Below are 20,296 nucleotides of genomic sequence, written 5' to 3'. Positions count from 1 at the left end.
CTAAGATAGGTTATTGTTAACATAGGAGCTAACTCTCCTTTGTAGACTGATTACATTTTTCCAGGATGCTTCCAATGAACCGAGGACTACCACTTGCTTTACCTACAATTGATTACATGTGATCAATACACTTCATTTCCACACATATTGTTACACCTTGATATCTGTATGAGTTAAATGATTCCAAATGTGACTTATTGATATTGTATTTATAAGACACTACCTTTGTGCTGCTTGTGATGTGTACAACTTTACATTTCTGTACATTTAAAGCAAGTAGCCAATCTTTACAAAATTTTGAAGACTTATAAGATCTGATTGGATATTTCTGCAGCATTTTTTCAGATAGCCCTTCGTTGTAGATAAGTACATCACATGCAAAAAGACCGAGGTTACTATTAAAGATCTGATAATTATTATTATCACTGCATTACCGACCCCTTACTACCTAAACGCGACCGAAGCTGGCTGTTTGTTACAGTGAGACTACCGAATCACAGTGGACTTGGGTCAGCAGAATCACCTTGGGGCAGTCTCATTTGCAATTCATAACGTGCGACGCCACATTTGACGTCACACTAGTAGGCGACCTCGGAAGCGCAGGTAAGTGTTTGTGTTTATGGTATAGCCCTTGTTGAAGTCGTAGAGGTTCTGTTCCAGTGAGTTAGCGGTATGCGAAGATGAACCGGATAACTGCAGGTTGGCTACTAATATAACCTTCTTTGACTGCTTTCATTTGTAATAGCATGCATAATTAAGTAATAATTGCCAAAGTAGCAAAAGCACAAGAAAGTAGCATATAATTGAAACTAGCATCTGAAGATTTCAGTCAGTCGTTGCTTTCTTAAAGACTACTATAGCATCTCCCACCCGTATCCACTGTGCAGTTAACTATCAGGCCGTAAAAAGAAAGTTCGAGTTAGCAATTCCATCATTAACCATTCATTATTGTAACGATCTTATTATCAAACAAATCTTCACCACATCATATGCAAGCATGCTTTCATGCTTTGAGCAGCGTTGTCGATTAACAGTATTGCTTTGCAGACCTATTATTTTTGTAATTTGTAGTTGGATATCTAAACATGCGGGTCCTCAGACACTCGTATCAACTTCACCACAACATTTGCCGTAAGCGATGTGCTAACTGTGTGCAACTGTTATTCCTACTCTAAAAGTATGACTACAAATTTTCTATGTCGACCTGCTAACCAGAAGGTAATTTTTGGGATCTCCATTCTGATGCTGATTGTTCCAATAAGCTACTATCACGTTCACAATTCAGAATCGTGTGTGTCTGTGTGTGTTAAAGTATTGAGCTGTTCTAAAAAATAAATTCAAAGCAGTGAAATTTAAGAAATACACTGATCAGCCAAAACATTATTACCACTGCCCACCGCAACATTGGATGGCGCCTGATGGCGTTGCGGGCACGTGACGCAATAGCAAAAGTATGTAAGCGGAGCAGACACAGACGGGGGGTGGGGGGGGGGGTCACCTTAGCGAAGATATGGGCTGCAAATGAGGAAATCCATTGGGATACGCAACTTTGACAAGGGCAGATTATTATTTCGCAGAGCCTGTGAACAAGTATCTCGAAAATGACGAAGCTAGTCGAATGTTCACATACTATTGTAGTAAGCATCTCAAGTGAAATTTGCAACTAGGCGCTAAATGGTTGGACGTCAACAACTCTTCATGAGAACGTGGGGTTCGGAGGCATGTCTGCTCTGTAAAGTAGGATAAAGTGAAATTTAAGAAATACACTGATCAGCCAAAACATTATTACCACTGCCCACCGCAACATTGGATGGCGCCTGATGGCGTTGCGGGCACGTGACGCAATAGCAAAAGTATGTAAGCGGAGCAGACACAGACGGGGGGTGGGGGGGGGGGGTCACCTTAGCGAAGATATGGGCTGCAAATGAGGAAATCCATTGGGATACGCAACTTTGACAAGGGCAGATTATTATTTCGCAGAGCCTGTGAACAAGTATCTCGAAAATGACGAAGCTAGTCGAATGTTCACATACTATTGTAGTAAGCATCTCAAGTGAAATTTGCAACTAGGCGCTAAATGGTTGGACGTCAACAACTCTTCATGAGAACGTGGGGTTCGGAGGCATGTCTGCTCTGTAAAGTAGGATAAATTGCGATCTGAGGCATCTCTGCCGAAAGAGCACAATGTTGGTGCAAGCGCAAGTGTTTCGGGCTCCATAGTAGACCTCCCTTACGTGTTCACATGTTGACTCAACAACATTGTCAATTACGATTGCAGTGGGCACTGGACCACCGAGATTCGACCGTCGATCAATGGAAACGTGTCGGTTCTTGGGATGCATCACATTTTTGCTCCTCTAGGACTATGGTCGTCCCCACAAACGCCGTCATCGAGGTGAATGGCGGCTCGAAACATGCAGCGCGTCACGGACGCGGGCTGGTGGGAGCAGTATTGTGTATGAGAGACATTCTCACGTGTTCGCATAGGATTTGGAGTAGTAAAGCCCGTCTTACTGGGAGTAAGATTCCCGCAAGTTTGCTAGATGGCGTGCATGGCTGGTGGCTTGCAGGTCGAGGTGACGGCTACTTCGCATTCTGAAGCTCTCACACGGTGTGTAGGCCCCCGTAAACAATCAAACATTTTCTCATACTTAACTATGCTTGCCAAATATTTGACCGTGTACAGTTCTGTTTGACGCGTTGCTCAAGCATCGACCGTGTTTGCGAAAAACTTTGATTGATGGAAAGTTTGACAACATGGCGGACGTTGTTTATGTCGATGATACGCCTCATATCTACATCTACATCTACATTTACACTCCGCAAGCCACCCAACGGTGTGTGGCAGAGGGCACTTTACGTGCGACTGTCATTACCTGCCTTTCCTGTTGCAGTCGCGCATGGTATGCGGGAAGAACGACTGCCGGAAAGCCTCCGTGCCCGCTCGAATCTTTCTAATTTTACATTTGTGATCTCCTCGGAAGTTATAAGTAGGGGGAAGCAATATATTCGATACCTCATCCAGAAACGCACCCTCTCGAAACCTGGACAGCAAGCTACACCGCGATGCAGAGCGCCTCTCTTGCAGAGTCTCCCACTTGAGTTTGTTAAACATCTCCGTAACGCTATCACGCTTACCAAACAACCCTGTGACGAAACGCGCCGCTCTTCTTTGGATCATCTCTATCAATTCTCAAGTATAGGTCGAACGAGTGTTTCGTAAGCCACCTCGTTTGTTGATGGACTACATTTTCTAAGGACTCTCCCAATGAATCTCAACCTGGCACCCGCCTTACCAAGAATTAATTTTATATGATCATTCCACTTCAAATCGTCCCGTACGCATACTCCCAGATATTTTACAGAAGTAACTGCTACCAGTGTTTGTTCCGCTATCATATAATCATACAATAAAGGATCCTTCTTTCTGTGTATTCGCAATACATTACATTTGTCTATGTTAAGGGTCAGTTGCCACTCCCTGCACCAAGTGCCTGTCCGCTGCAGATCTTCCTGCATTTCTTTAGTGAAATATCATTTTATTGCAGTTTATTTCATTGTATCGTGGGTTCGACAACTATGAAAAGTACAAGAAGGGATAAAACCAATATAGCACTGACGATTATCAACATGATAGAGATATTACATCTTTCGCAGCCATACATTACGCAGAAAGAGGTTATGAACAAAATCAATATTTTATCCATAAAATACAGACAGGAGTGCAATGAAAATAAATCTAAGGTCTCCTCTTCTTCCACGGACGATGTGGGCTATACTTTCCCATGTTGTGATATTTCAATGAACTGTCATTAGAGGTTCAAGTAGAAAAGAATAAATTTTCGCATAATTACTTGTGTCTTCTTTTTCAATGTGAGGGCGAAGTGATTGAACACTGTCCACCCAAACGAAGTTGATGCAGTCTTCGTCTTCTAAGTGTAACATTTCCGTTTACAGGTTTTCATGTGTATATTTCTCACTTTAAACCATTCCCTGGACAAGCTTCTTGTTTCCTTCTTTTTTAAACACAGCGCCAGACTCAGTGTTAGAAATACTTTATCTGCATTTGTAGCCATTCCCACCAGAACCAAAATGCAACATTTTGCTTCAAAAGTATGGTTAAATAGACAAGTTTTCTTGGTACGTGCGCCGGCCGTAGTGGCCGTGCGGTTCTAGGCGCTACATTCTGAAACCGAGCGACCGCTACGGTCGCAGGTTCGAATCCTGTCCCGGGCATGGATGTGTGTGATGTCCTTAGGTTAGTTAGGTTTAATTAGTTCTAAGTTCTAGGCGACTGATGACCTCAGAAGTTAAGTCGCATAGTGCTCAGAGCCATTTGAACCATTTTTGGTACGTGCACAGGCTTGTTTGACATATCTGTGGCTCGATAAGAGCGAATTTGACAGACAAGTTCCCTCTTTTTCGAGGGCCTTAATGAATTTTTGGCAGATTCATTGTGCATTTGAAGAAAGTTTATGTAATCAACTGGTTCTGAGAGTATTAGGCCTATTTCCTTTAGCGGAATTTCACGGGTAAATATCTCGTTTTAAGCCATTGCCTGGACCAACGTATTGTTTTCTCCATCTTCTTTAAACATGGCACTAAAGCCAATGCCAGGACTGCTTTGTCTGCGTTTGTGGCCATTCTCACTAGTGTCAAAATATTCACGAACACAAACAACGTCTGCTTCTAAAGTGAGGTTACACCGACAAACATTGTCTGTGCGTGTATGGGCTGGCTTCGCAAATCCTTGGCTAGATAAGAGCTATTTTGTCAAACAAGTTTGATCGTTTACGGAGGCCTTATCATTGGGTGCGGAGGCTAGGAAATTTGATTCTCGCACGTTTTATAGCTTCGTTTGTCAACTTCGTGATGAACTGCCTATCATTTCGCTAATGGTTACATTTATTGTGATATTTTAGGATTAAGTAACCTGTCGCAAAAACTTCGAAAAGTTTGCAGTGAAAAATAGGGGTTGCTATCAATTTGCGTTTGGTGCATGTAGCTAACACACTGAATTCTCCTTTAAACTTCATAGGATATTGCTGTCTATGAACAGTCTCGCGCGCCAGCAAAAAGGGCCGGGATAAAATATTCACAAAATTCCTCGTAGCTTGCAAACGGCTTCAGATATAGAAAGAAGATTTTGGCAAATGACAGTACGCAAAAAGGAGAGTATTCCGCCATATCAGTAATATACTAAACTTCCACATCTACCGCGATATTTAAGCGACTACAGATTTTTTCAATGAAATGACGTAATATTTAAACGCCATCGATAGCTGGTGAATCGAGAATTACTTTGAGTTTGGAACAACATTGGAGTAACGGCTAAAATGGTTCAAATGGCTCTGAGCACTATGGGACTCAACTGCTGAGGTCATTAGTCCCCTAGAACTTAGAACTAGTTAAACCTAACTAACCTAAGGACATCACAAACATCCATGCCCGAGGCAGGATTCGAACCTGCGACCGTAGCGGTCTTGCGGTTCCAGACTGCAGCGCCTTTAACCGCACGGCCACTTCGGCCGGCATTGGAGTAACGTTTCCCTTTATTTTTATACCGAGAACGAACATTTTCATAAACTATTGACTTGTCTTTCCATTAGTTGCAGTTTTATGGTTCTATCGCAGCTTCAACTGCATTAAAATATTAGTGACATGAATATTTCTAAACTCTCCTGTGTTTTTGGTGAAAGAAACAGTTGATTCGAACGCAGCAACAAGGGAACTTAACGATTACTCAAAACTCTCCACCGATAACACCTCTCCACACAAAATTAAAGGTAATAAGAAGTCTAACGAAAATAAATCGATACTTCTGTTGAAATTTTAATGGAATCCTATATACAGAGTGTCTTTAATAATAAATTATGTGGATTGACACTGGCCAAAGAATTTCATTTCTCTATCTCAAGGATATGACAGATATGAAAACATTTAAATTTGCAAAATTCAATCAACTATCCATCAAATGGTTCAAATGGCTCTGAGCACTATGTGACTTAACTTCTGTCATCAGTCGCCTAGAACTTAGAACTAATTAAACCTAACTAACCTAAGGACATCACACACATCCATGCCTGAGGCAGGATTCGAACCTGCGACCGTAGCGGTCGCTCGGTTCCAGACTGTAGCGCCCAGAACCGCACCGCCAATCCGGCCGGCAACTATCCATCAAGGTGTAAACAGATTGACTACATCTTTGACAAACTAAAATATGTTTGTAGTCAGAAATTACTATCCCTCACTCTGTATAGATGGCATGCTATGTGCTGTTAATTGTTTTCATATTTGTTAGGTTATCGCGATATAGAAATAAAGTCCATTGCCCAGGTTCAGTCCATATCATTCGCTATTAAAAATAGACTGGGACATAGGATTTCGCCGAAATTTCAACAGAAGTAGCGATTTATTTTCCCCAGACGTATAATCACTTTTATTTTTCTTCAGAGAAACGTTGTCAGTGACGAGTTTTGAGTAATACGTAAGAGCCCTTGTTGCCATATTAATCGGTTTCTTTCGCCAAAATACAGCTGACTTTGTAAGTATTCATCTCACTGACATTGTAATGCACCTGAAATTGCGATAGAATCATAAATCATAACTGATGTAAAGATGTGACAATATTTTATGAAAAATGCCCATTCTCGGTATAAAAATAAAGTGAAATTTCTTCACACATATTGTTCTAAACCCACAGTAATCCTCGTTTCACCAGCTATTGATGGCGCTAAAATGTTACATCATCTCACTGAACAAATCTTTAATCGCATGACTATCACGGTAGACATGGAAGTTCTGCATATTCATCATATGGCGAAACACACTCCTCATTGCACATTGCCATTTGCCAAAATCTTGTTTCGATATCTGAAACCGTTTGCAAGATACAAGGAATTTTGTGAACATTTCATTCTGGGTTTTTCGCTGGTGTGCGAGCTCGGGACAAAGCGCTTTACATACTATCCATTTCCTGAAGACAGGTGACAGATAGCAATACTTTTCAAAGTTTAAAGAACAATCTAATATGTTAGCTACATTTCATGCTCAGCAACATATGACCTAACATCCACCAAACACAAATTCATAGCGACCCCTATTTTCCACTGCAAACTTTCCGAAATTGTTGCAGTAGTTTGATTAACGCTAAAACTCACAGAAAATATTTCCATTAGCGAAATGATAAGCAGTTCATCAAGAATATGATGAACGAATCTATAAGATGTGCGAGAGTCAAATTTTGATACCTAACAGTTTCTTTACAATCGTTCGAGAAAGATCGCAGTTTGGCCGGCAGGTTCGTGACGCTCTATTTGGTCTCGAGTGTTAACTGGCGTTGCCTCAAGATTCCCCGTCCTACAGGCTGTGACGTCAGTCACAAAACAGGACTTCCGATTGGCCAGCGCAGGCAGCATGCAGGGAACCAGACTAGGCCTCACAAGAAAAGTAGCACAGGACCCATCACGAGAAACATGCACCGCTCCCTGCAGGGCAGCTGGCAAGCAGACGACAGAGCCCTCAAGGGGTTGTGGGATGGGCTTAATCGATGACACGCCGACAACTGTGAACCACCTACATACCTTCGTGCTTGATGTTTACCCCGACGGCTCAAAAAAATGGCTCTGAGCACTTTGGGAGTTAACATCTGAGGTCGTCAGTCCCCTAGACTTAGAACTACTTAAACCTAACTAACCTAAGAACATCACACACAGTCATGCCCGAGGCAGGATTCGAACCTGCGACCGTAGCAGTCGCACGGTTCCGGACTGAGGCGCCTAGAACCGCTCGGTCACCGCGGCCGGCTTACCCCGACGGCGATGTCATCTTTCAGCAGTATAACTGTCCGTGTCTCGAAGCCAGAACTATGCTGTAGTGGTTTGAGGAGCGTTGTAATGAACTCAACGTTGCTGTCTCTGGCGGCCAGATTCACCTGAGATAAATTGTATGGAACCCATATGGGTCGCTATCGGGCGCCACCACCACATACACAAGTCAGAGGCCCGTTATTTACGCGAATGACATGACCTGTGCGTAGACATCTAATGCCACATACCTCCACAAACCTACCAACAAACCGTTGGATACCCGATACACAGAGTCAACTGTGTACTTCGTTGTAAAGACGGACAACGAGCCATTAAGCAGGTAGTCATAATGTTTTGGGTCATCAGTCTAAGCTTAACTCATTCCCAAATTCTCAATGGTTTGTTCTATAGTATTAACTGTGACTGGTTTTGTTTATGGCACATGGACCATTGTTAGATACAAATATGATTCATGGATGTATAACTCCCTACCAGTTAATTGTCTGAGGTTTAAAACTAACGAATGCTAACAGTGTTATTGAGGGAGCTCGCAGGTGGTTTATGACATTAACTATAGTTAATCTGAAATTGTTTATTTGTGTGTTAATAACTTCGTCGGTAGCTTTTGAGACCACACAGACGGCAGTACTCCAGGAATATTATCTAACCAACCTCCGTCCGAAAAGGCCTTGGAAGACCCAACAGTTCCGATCATCCACCAATTCACAGTCAGCCGATAGGCATCACTGGATGCTGATATGGAGGAGCACATGGTCAGCACACCGTTCTACCGGCCGTTGTGTCTTCGTTACCAGAGCTGCCACTGCTCAGTCAAGTAGCTCCTCAATTGATCTCTCAAGGGCTGAGTGCATTCTGCTTGCCAACAGCACTCGGCAGCCTGGACGGTCACCCATCCAAGTGCTAGCCAAGTCCGACAGCACTTAACTTCGGTGATCTGCCAGGAACCGTTGCTACCACTGCGGCAAGGCCATTGGCAGGAACATTATATAGGTTATTTTTATTCCATGCTACAACGTTTAGACATCTATAAAATGCATGTTTGGCAATCAGCTGCTTTCATTTTAAACCCAAATATCAACCAGTTTCAGTCATGGACCATACTAATACCAAGTGTACACAGAGCAGTGTTTCTCTTCAGTACTGCTCTGTGTACACTTGGTATTAGTATGTTTGCATCTAAAAGTCCTGTGTCATATATTGATATTCATGACATGCTGTACACATCATTTAAGTAATGAGAAATGTAACGTTGTGGCTTAAACCCTTTTAACCTTTATCCGTGAAGATGGTCCGTGACTGAAACTGGTCGATATTTGGATTTACAATAAAAGCTGCTGATGGTCAAACACGCGTTTTATACATTACTTGACAACCATTGATAGTTACCTTCCAAAAATGAAATTTAGATACTCCGATAGGAACACATGGGGCCCTTCCACGCCCACACCAACGTGGTGACCAAACCAAAAGTTCTACTGTCACCTCCGTATAACGTGTTAGTTTTTGAATCAGGAGTCACAGGATGCGGGCTGTGATGTTATTTAGACTACTCATTAACATGGCCCATCAGGAGATAGAAAGTGGACGAAAGCGATCGAAGGGTAGCGATTGTAAGGGCAGAGGAAAAAAAGGGCCAAGGCAAGCGCCAAGGGAAAAAAACCTCTGTGACAGTAGGACGGGTAGTAAGGGCAGTAGCGGCTTGCTGTCTGCGACAGTGCTTGCAAGGTGTGGTTATGTTAGTGCGAGGTACCGTGCATCGTTACCTTTGTCGTTGTGGAAGCTCTTTGTGGGGCTTGCTGCAGTTGCTGCGTCCCTGTAACAGTTCAAGGTCGTCATACATTAATGGACGATCGGTCATAGATCGGCTCACAGTGTAGGGGGTGTGTGTGGATGGTTTGCGTGCTGTGTACAGTACGGTCTCCCTGCGGTTGCCTGTTTTTCGGCGGGTCGAGCATCTGGGGTTACCAGTAGTAGCTGTGTTGCAGGGGCTCGCCAGAACTGTCGTGTTAGCGTGCTATGGTCCATAGATGTTTAGTTCCTTGCCAATAGTCTCTTCGGTCTATTATTTTTCCGTCTAGGATTATGTACTGTATATACGAGGGCTTTTCGGAAAATATGTTCCGATCGTTGTAAAGTGAAAACCACTGTGGAAATGAAGTCTTCCAAAGATATGGTGGGTAGCGTCTCTAGTATGCCCATTGATCGCTGAACGTCACTCTTTTCAATTCTGAGCGCACAGTGAGGACATAAAGTTGCCTAGAAAATAGTGTGTTCCCTAAGTATGAGGACCTGGTGAGAGATTTCACCTGATGTCATGCAGCCCACATAACGTAACTGTCTCACGTTTCGTTCGTCACGACACGTTGCAGCTGCACTCTGCGGTAATGAAGATGCTCCTGCAGCCTTTCGGTAGGAATTGTTTGGTCACCCACAACACAGACCTTAATTGTCTCGTCCTGAGTTTCATTCCTGCTCACATGAAGCGCTGGCTATGAAGCCAAAGTTTTGGCACAGACAACGAGCTGTAGACGAGCGAGAATTGTCGGAAAGCACTGGTGGCTGCCTTCTATGACGAGGATACTGGAAAGTTGGTACAACGCTGTGACAAATGTCGAAGTCGGAGCGGCGATTATGTTGAGAGGTAGTTGTAAAGTGTAGCTAACTATTGCAAATAAAACAATTTTTATTTTCACAGTGGTTTCCATTTCGCGACCCATCGGAACTTTTCCGAATAGCCCTCGTGTAATGGAATGTAGAGAGATTTTACGGCTCATCGGCGACGAATTCAGTGAAGACGGAACAGTACCTCATACGGACACGAATGGACAAAGAAATTGGCGCGACGTTTTCAAGGAAATCATCCTGGCACGAGCCTTCAGTCGTTTAAGGAAGCAACGGATAACCTAAGGCTAGCGCGCACAGGTGATTTATTGGCTTGGCTTGGCTTGTTTAGGGAAGGAGACCAGACAGCGAGGTCATCGGTCTCATCGGATTAGGGAAGGACGGGCAAGGAAGTCGGCCGTGCCCTTTCAAAGGAACCGACATTTGCCTGGAGCGATTTAGGGAAATCACAGAAAACCTAAATCAGGATGGCCGGACGCGGGATTGAACCGTCGTCCTCCAGAATGCGAGTCCAGTGTGCTAACCACTGCGCGGTGATTTATTGTCACCGTTACTGTTTCATCAATCTTGTCCAGTCTATGGATGTATACGTAGATGTGCGCATGTTACGACGTGACAGTGGGGTGAGACTTTTGTCTGCCGACGCGTAAAAAAGCCCGAGACAAAACTGTTACTGTGCCACTAGGTTTTGATAGCTGCGTGCACACGGGTGACAAAATCGTCACTCCCCGTGCATTCTCCGCTTCGCATTGGCTTTACGGTTATAGACACAATGATACGGAAACATGGCATCAACGACTTCCCATACGTGACTGTGCACGTAGGCGATATCGATAATGGTATTCTTATAGAAGAAGTGGAGAAAAGACCAGCACCTTTCGGCAAAAAATTGAGGGATTATTCGGACATAAACATGAAAATCAAAGAATGGGAAGAAATTTGTGGAGTAATATTTTCAAATGTTTGCGACAGTTTGTGTTCAACTGGACAGACAATCTCATTAGAAGATATTTAAAAAGAAATGCTTTTGACGTCGGAGTTTATTACACATTGTGTAAAGCTTATTAGCCTGTCACTCCAGAGGGAGTGTATGTACTACTCTTTTTTATATTGTCTTTCACCTTTCATGTGTTCGCAAAATCAGTATCGACAAATGACCATTGGACTTCAAAAAACATTTTGTCATATTTCTTGAGTGCACGTCTCTTTTCTGGAGTAACGTGACAATGACCGAAACTTTAAATCACCCTGACATGAATCAACTGTGCTCGCTAGCCCTAAATGTGTATGATCAGGAGGAGATACGAACGCTCAGCAAGTGATGTACCTTAACCGGTGATTGGTAAACAAAGTAGAAACATGAAAGTAAGTAGCAGAATTTCTTTTCGACGTTAAGGCTCACAATACACTGATGAAAAAAACATAATGACAATTGTCCACCGCGAGGCTGAATGCCTCCTGGTGGTATTTCGGGCACATGACACAGTAAGGAAGGAATTCTAGCGGAAGAGAGGCGAATGGGCAGTCATTATAGCGAAGATACGGGCCGCAAATGTGGAAATCCATTGATATAAGCTGTTTTGACAGAGGGCACATTGTTGTGGCGCTGCGGCCGGAAACCGCTGGGTCCTGAGCAACGTATCTGGAAAACACTGATGGGTGCATCATCCATAGCTGGCTTACTGCTGGTTCGAAAGCTGTTTCTCTCTTGAATATACAGACCTTTGGAATGAAGAAGTGCTAGTATTTCGCTTCCCGTCCGAATAGGCGATGGTTTCTATGTTGCTTAATTGGAGCGATGGTGGTGTATATACACTCCTGGAAATGGAAAAAAGAACACATTGACACCGGTGTGTCAGACCCACCATACTTGCTCCTGACACTGCGAGAGGGCTGTACAAGCAATGATCACACGCACGGCACAGCGGACACACCAGGAACCGCGGTGTTGGCCGTCGAATGGCGCTAGCTGCGCAGCATTTGTGCACCGCCGCCGTCAGTGTCAGCCAGTTTGCCGTGGCATACGGAGCTCCATCGCAGTCTTTAACACTGGTAGCATGCCGCGACAGCGTGGACGTGAACCGTATGTGCAGTTGACGGACTTTGAGCGAGGGCGTATAGTGGGCATGCGGGAGGACGGGTGGACGTACCGCCGAATTGCTCAACACGTGGAGCGTGAGGTCTCCACAGTACATCGATGTTGTCGCCAGTGGTCGGCGGAAGGTGCACGTGCCCGTCGACCTGGGACCGGACCGCAGCGACGCACGGATGCACGCCAAGACCGTAGGATCCTACGCAGTGCCGTAGGGGACCGCACCGCCACTTCCCAGCAAATTAGGGACACTGTTGCTCCTGGGGTATCGGCGAGGACCATTCGCAACCGTCTCCATGAAGCTGGGCTACGGTCCCGTACACCGTTAGGCCGTCTTCCGCTCACGCCCCAACATCGTGCAGCCCGCCTCCAGTGGTGTCGCGACAGGCGTGAATGGAGGGACGAATGGAGACGTGTCGTCTTCAGCGATGAGAGTCGCTTCTGCCTTGGTGCCAATGATGGTCGTATGCGTGTTTGGAGTCGTGCAGGTGAGCGCCACAATCAGGACTGCATACGACCGAGGCACACAGGGCCAACACCCGACATCATGGTGTGGGGAGCGATCTCCTACACTGGCCGTACACTACTGGTGATCGTCGAGGGGACACTGAATAGTGCACGGTACATCCAAACCGTCATCGAACCCATCGTTCTACCATTCCTAGACCGGCAATGGAACTTGCTGTTCCAACAGGACAATGCACGTCCGCATGTATCCCGTGCCGCCCAACGTGCTCTAGAAGGTGTAAGTCAACTACCCTGGCCAGCAAGATCTCCGGATCTGTCCCCCATTGAGCATGTTTGGGACTGGATGAAGCGTCGTCTCACGCGGTCTGCACGTCCAGCACGAACGCTGGTCCAACTGAGGCGCCAGGTGGAAATGGCATGGCAAGCCGTTCCACAGGACTACATCCAGCATCTCTACGATCGTCTCCATGGGAGAATAGCAGCCTGCATTGCTGCGAAAGGTGGATATACACTGTACTAGTGCCGACATTGTGCATGCTCTGTTGCCTGTGTCTATGTGCCTGTGGTTCTGTCAGTGTGATCATGTGATGTATCTGACCCCAGGAATGTGTCAATAAAGTTTCCCCTTCCTGGGACAATGAATTCACGGTGTTCTTATTTCAATTTCCTGGAGTGTATTTTAAAGTACCCGGCGACCCCAACAAATAACGTCTCGTGTTGACTACAGTCAACTCTAAATTGGAGAGCAATGAAGTACAATACTTAGCACTGAAAGCACGATTATTAGTGATACCAACGTACAGATAGACTAGAACTGACTTGTTGGTCGAAGAGTGCTGCTGTTTATATTGTCGCAGAGGAAGCTGAGTAGCACAGTCACTGTAGGGTAGTGGTTGCATGGAGGGTTGAAGTAAAATTTTAATTTCTATATTTGGTTCGAGTACGTTCTAGAAGTACCCACAAATGTCAAGAATCATTATACTGGAATGTTCTGTAACTGTATATATACCGTGTGTGTTCTGACTGGAGGCAGTTCGCTCTGCACTCTTGTATGTGCAAGTGCTGAATAAACCTTCGTTAAGTGATGTTAGTGTTCGTCATTCATCTAATTACACTTTCTTCTACGTGACATTATGAACATCGAATATTCCAGAATACACAAGTATTAGAAACTTCGGGAACCTTCTAGAAATGATAAGTATTAAACAACAAATGTCTGCTGCTCATGGGATTTGAAGTGACAACCGGCAACACACTAGTCAGTAGCACTAACCGCTGCTCCACAAGGTGTGCAGCATAGTTCGCTGTACAATAGAGAAATGACGCGCTATTAATGGGCATTACCCGCTGTTGTTACACTCTATTTTTCTTATTTTTTCTCTCGATGAATTTCGTTATTGTTACCAAGCACTGTTTTTACGAAGTTTTGATAATTTATAAATGCAGAGACGCTTCTACGCCTTGTCCAACGATTTCTCATTTTCTACCGCCACAGACTGTACTTTGTTTCAGAAATTATCACAAAAATGCGTGAGTAAAATGTTCATTGTTTTTAGACGTATTCTCTGCTCGTGACACTTAAGTCCCGTGACCGATGTCTTTCCTTTCTTGCAACTCGTACTTCGGCGAAAATTGAGCCCATGTGCTACTTCTCCCATGTTTCTGACTGTGTTGCTTTTGGTATACTTTCCTCTTTTCTTCTACATCTACGTGACTACTATGAAATTCACAATTAAGTGCCTGCCAGTGGATTCATCCAACCACCTTCCTGATCTGAAACAAAATGAAATAATCAGATATTAGTGTATTGGAAATACAATCTGGACTCGCCAGTAAGTCTGATCACCTTGCAGTGTTGGGACGTAGTATCCTGATGTTCAGGATGGGGAAGTGCGGCTATGTGACATTCCAAACTTTCCTCGAAAATCACGAGCCAGTTGCTCGAATCTTCTCCCAGTGGTCAGGTATCTAGGTTACACGACAGAGTTATGCCGTCAGCAAATTCCTCTGTTGGGAACCAGAACCGGGGCGGCCAGGTGCGTGGAGTGTAGTGTAGGACCACGTCCTCACCTACGCGCCTGTCGGCGTTCGAGACTGTGACGCCAAGCGTCTGCGTGTGAATGCTGAAACACGCGCGCCAGTGCGCACGCAAGAGTGATGTGTAGAGTTTCCTCAGTTCTGAAGTCTTGCGTGCCGTGGGTGCGGCGAGTACGTTAGTTGTAGCCGCGTTCCGTGCGAAAACTGAACAAGCAAGCATTATTATCAGTACTATAGCAGCATGGGTGTTGCAGCTATGTTCATGGACATAAAAATTCCTCTGTTGGGAACCAGAATTCCTGAGTAGTCCCCGCCCGGAGATCCGAATGGGGGACTATTTTACCTCCGGAATATTTTACCCAAGAGGACGCCATCATCATTTAATCATACAGTAGAGCTGCATGTCCTCGGGAAAAATTACAGCTGTAGTTTCCCCTTGCTTTCAGCCGTTCGCAGTACCAGCACAGCAAGGCCGTTTTGGTTAATGTTACAAGGCCAGATCAGTCAATCATCCAGACTGTTGCCCCTGCAACTACTGAAAAGGCTGCTGCCCCTCTTCAGGAACCACATGTTTGTCTGGCCTCTCAACAGATACCCCTCCGTTGTGGTTGCACCTACGGTACGGCCATCTGTATCGGTGAGGCACGCAAGCCTCCCCACCAGCGGCAAGGTCCATGGTTCATGGGGGGGGACTTGGGTTAAGGAGCACAATTACCATCACAATTACATTTCTTTGACTATAGAACTGCGAGACTATTACCCAGTTATCGAAACTACACATATCAAAATAAGTTTTGCATCACCCAGGTTCCCAGAACCCCTGAAGACAGACGTTGACTTTGGATATTGTATAACAGACACAGTCCATTTGCCTGTTCAGAGATGTCACTAAACCCGCCCAAAGAAGTAAACAACCATGCATGAGCAGCGCCTGTTAGACGGAGGGGGTCCGACAGCCGATCAGTTCCAGTCATTCCACCAGGAAGGAGGCGCACGGCTCGTGTTGTCCGTAGTTCAACCATGCCTAGACGGTCAATACCGCGGTTCGATCGCGTTCGCATTGTTACTTTGTGCCAGGAAAGGCTCTCAACAAGGGAAGTGTCCAGGTGTTTCAGAGTGAACCAAAGCAATGTTGTTCGGATATGGAGGAGATACAGAGAGACAGGAACTGTCGTTGACATGCCTCGCTCAGGCCGTCCAAGGGCTACTATTGCACTGGATGACCACTACCTACGGATTATGGCTCAGAGGAACCCTGACAGCAAAGGCATGATGGTGAATAATGCTTTCCGTGCAGCCACAGGACGTCGTGTTACGACTCAAACTGTGCACAATAGGCTGCATGATGCGCAACTTCACTCCCGACGTACATGGCGAGGTCTACCTTTGCAGCCACGATACCATGCAGCGCGGTACAGATGGGCCCAACAACATGCCGAATGGACCGCTCAGGATTGGCATCAGGTTCTCTTCAGCGATGAGTGTCGCATATGCCTTCAACCAGACAATGGTCGGAGACGTGTTTGGAGGCAACCCTGTCAGGCTGAACACCTTAGACACACTGTCCAGCGAGTGCAGCAAGGTGGAGGTTTCCTGCGGTTCTGGGATGGCATTGTGTGGGGCCAACATACGCCGCTGGTGGTCATGAAAGGCACCGTAACGGCTGTACGATACGTGAATGCCATCCTCCGACCGATAGTGCAACCATATCAGCAACGTATTGGCGAGGCATTCGTCTTCATGGACGACAGTTCGTGTCCCTATCGTGCACATCTTATAAATGACTTCCTTCAGGAAAACTACATCGCTCGACTAGAGTGGCCAGCATATTCTCCAGACATGAACCCTATAGAACATGCCTGGAATAGATTGAAAAGGGCTATTTATGGATGACTTAACCCACCAACCACTCTGAGGATTCTACACCGAATCGCCGTTGAGGAGTGGAACAATCAGGACCAACAGTGCTTTAATGAACTTGTGGATAGTATGCCACGACGAGTACAGGCATGCATCAATGCAAGAGGGCGGTGCTACTGGGTATTAGAGGTACCGATGTGTACAACAATCTGGACCACCACCTCTGAAGCTGTCGCTGTATGGTGCTACAACATACAATTTGTGGTTTTCATGAGCAATAAAAAGGGCAGAAATGATGTTTATGTTGATATCTATTCCAGTTTTCTGTACAGGTTCCGGAACTCTCCTAACCGAAGTGATGCAAAACTTTTTTTGATGTGTGCATTTAAGAATGATTTATTGCCGGATATCATCAAGGAGAAAATCAGTTGGAACGACACAGTTATGAAGAAGAACATTTATTCAGTGGAACGTGTTACAATTGCTCTCAGATTTTAGGAACGGTCACTCGCTCAAAGGTTTAAATTTTACCACAGCCGATTTCACATCGTCGCTGTCTCATATAATTCCCAAGACATGCAAAGTACTTTGGGATGCATGCGGCCAAAGCTCATGAAGGTAAATAATTATAAGTATTGAGTATTGTATTAACATTTTTTGTTCAAGAGATTGTTAAAAATTATATGGAAGAAAATTCAGACAGGCGTCCAAGTAAATTTTTTAGTCACATCACTGCTTAAAAGCAAGTAGGAAGCCTCGCCATTGTTAATTCTCTGTGGTCAAATAATTACGATATTGGTCGTTAGATTCGTTAGGGGAAATCGAGCCTTGACCTGGAACAGAAGTGTGAGACCGCTGCAGATGTAAAAGGAGACGAAGAAGATCAAGGGTGATGAAGTATGGAACGGTGCTGGTAACAGACTTTACACATTGTATTGTCACACTGTTTAGTGAAAGTTTTCAGCAACCCTTGGAACCTTTTGATGCACGTTAAATAAAAGAAAGTTGTAGTACCACAAAGTTGGTACATAGATGTAATCGAGAGACCTGCCACTACGTTTACGGTTAAAAACTTGTTTCAGTTACTTTCTAAATGAGCGTCGTAAGCTTTCTATCACTTTTCCTTTTCTTTAATAAAATTACGGTTGGCTCCGAGGACAGTTTGCTTCCCATACGCGATCAGTTTATCATAAGCTCCAGTCTTTAAATTCTTATTTATAATGTCTCAGGATCTCACTTTCAACAAGTAGTGTTGCTCTTTGTACATATGGTATTTATAAATTCTGTCAAAAAGTCCTATGTCCAACAACGGGAATCGGCCACGATCGTGTCGCATACTGTAGCTTACTGACAGCAATCTGCAAAAGAGTACACCACTATCCCGTCGGGTATTGTAGGCAACTGACAGAAGAATCACCGAGCGCGCACACACAACAGCACGCGTGACAAGGTGACGCGGCTGGCGTGTTCTTCTAAAATGCGGTAGCTGGCAAAGGTAAGGGTAGTGAGAGGCAGATTCCTAAAAATAATGATATATATTGTATCGATATTTATTAAAAATATCGATATTATCGAGACTAAAATATCTATATTTCGGTGTAGCAGACGATATTTTCAGTATTTACAGGAATTTAAGAAAAGTCGATCGAAGTCACAGAAATGATTAATAAACATTTAAAAATTGACAAATACCTTACTACATCTAATATTAACCGGTAAAACACACACAGTGTACTATAAAATCACTTATTTAAAAAAACCAAATTAATGAAACCAGTAATCATCACTGATAACCACTGATAGAACTCTGTGTTTAATATGTACCCCTGCCAGTATGTTTCTGTTATCTAGCACAACCAAGCTACTGTTTTGGACGAAACATAAGAGGCTTGCCACATTAAGTGTTTTTGAGACATTTCTGGCAAAACAGGTATCTAATGACGACTAAACATTTCAGAAAACAGAGTCAATTATCCATTAAATACCAGTGCAGTAATTTGTGAGATTTTTGTGCCGAGAGTACGTTATTTTTACAGTGCGTCTATTTTTTCTTGATCCAGGCAGTCAGGGGTAAGAGAAGCGCACAAATGGCTCTGAGCACTATGCGACTTAACTTCTGAGGTCATCAGTCACCTAGAACTTAGAACTAATTAAACCTAACTAACTTAAGGACATCACACATATCCATGCCCGAGGCAGGATTCGAACCTGCTACCGTAGCGGTCGCTCAGTTCGAAACTGTGGCGCCTACAACCGCACGGCCACTCCGGCCGGCGAGAAGCGCACATTCTGTCTCATAGTTGGGAGCAGGGAGTGGATGACTTCCACCATCTCGTACAGTGCAGTCACGAAATGTGTGCATTTTTCACGTTGTACCTATCATTTGGAGTGGTAGAAATAACAAACAGGAGTAACAAGATTGCATGAATACGCAGTATAGTTGCATTTATATTCAGATCTGGAGCTCATTTGTTGTACTGAACATGAAATAGAATTAAGCCCATTGTAAGACATTTACTGACAGACTGCAAAGATTGGTTGCAGTTCGAATGGGTAAGAAACCTGCTGGTGAGAACTATAGTTCATGTGCATCAAGAGAAGACAGGCAATAAAAATATTGCTTCCGATATTCAGTATCAAATATCCATTAATCGTAATACCAGTAGTGTAAATATTGCCTTTTTGTATCGTTACTATTTTGAAGAAATATCGGTATTCTGATATATCGATATTTTTTGCCCATCCCTAGGTACGGGGCACATCTGACCGCACATCTGCATGCTTACCTGAGACTGCATTCAGACTGGCATTCTTGCGCTCGGATCTCTATGCTTTGTCTTAAAACACGCTGTTAGGAGTGTCCGTGTAAAGACCCCTAAACTGCATAATAGGTGTAAAACAAAGCGTAGGGCTATAGATAGAAAGACGTTGGATGAAACGCGTTTGGCTGTCAAAAGAGCAATGCGTGAAGCTTTCAGTGACTACCATAGCAGAATATTGTCAAATGGTCTTGCAGAAATTGCGTGGACGTCCGTTTCGGTCGTACACGGAAGGGCAAGAAGAATGGATGCGGTTGTGGATCCTTCAGCGGCCGATCCCGTTCTACGAAACAGGAATTGATCATCTCGTCTCCCAAGGGGAGACATGCGGTGGTTACTTTTGAGTCGAACCATTCGTCGTTCATTTGGGGGGGGGGGGGGGGAGGGTTCGGTTTTCATTTGGCTGTCCCTTATATTAACATTATCTGCCAGGTTGACAACATGAACAGCAAGGGTCCCAACACACATCCTGTGGCATACTCGAAATTAACTTTTCCTCCGCCAGTCGCTCTCCATGCACGATAACATGCAGAGCGCTCCCTCCAAGAACGACACAGTTCGTCACACTT

At 44.5% G+C, this 20,296-nt stretch overlaps 1 protein-coding gene across 1 annotated transcript in view; it reads left to right on the top strand.

Annotated features, from left to right (window-relative positions):
• The first annotated feature begins 609 nt into the window (after window positions 1–609).
• LOC126175080 (alanine--glyoxylate aminotransferase 2, mitochondrial-like) overlaps window positions 610–20,296 on the top strand; it is a 149,652-nt gene continuing 129,965 nt past the window's right edge. The window contains exon 1 of the mRNA XM_049921609.1: window positions 610–699. Coding sequence (XP_049777566.1) covers window positions 681–699 — 19 coding nt within the window. The 5' untranslated portion in view covers window positions 610–680. The remainder of the gene's footprint in view (window positions 700–20,296) is intronic.

The sequence above is a fragment of the Schistocerca cancellata genome, chromosome 3 (genome assembly GCF_023864275.1).
Source record: "Schistocerca cancellata isolate TAMUIC-IGC-003103 chromosome 3, iqSchCanc2.1, whole genome shotgun sequence".
NCBI classification, from domain to species: Eukaryota; Metazoa; Arthropoda; class Insecta; order Orthoptera; family Acrididae; genus Schistocerca; species Schistocerca cancellata.
Note: the sequence above shows the minus strand (reverse complement) of the source record. Positions and strands in the feature narration are given on the sequence as shown.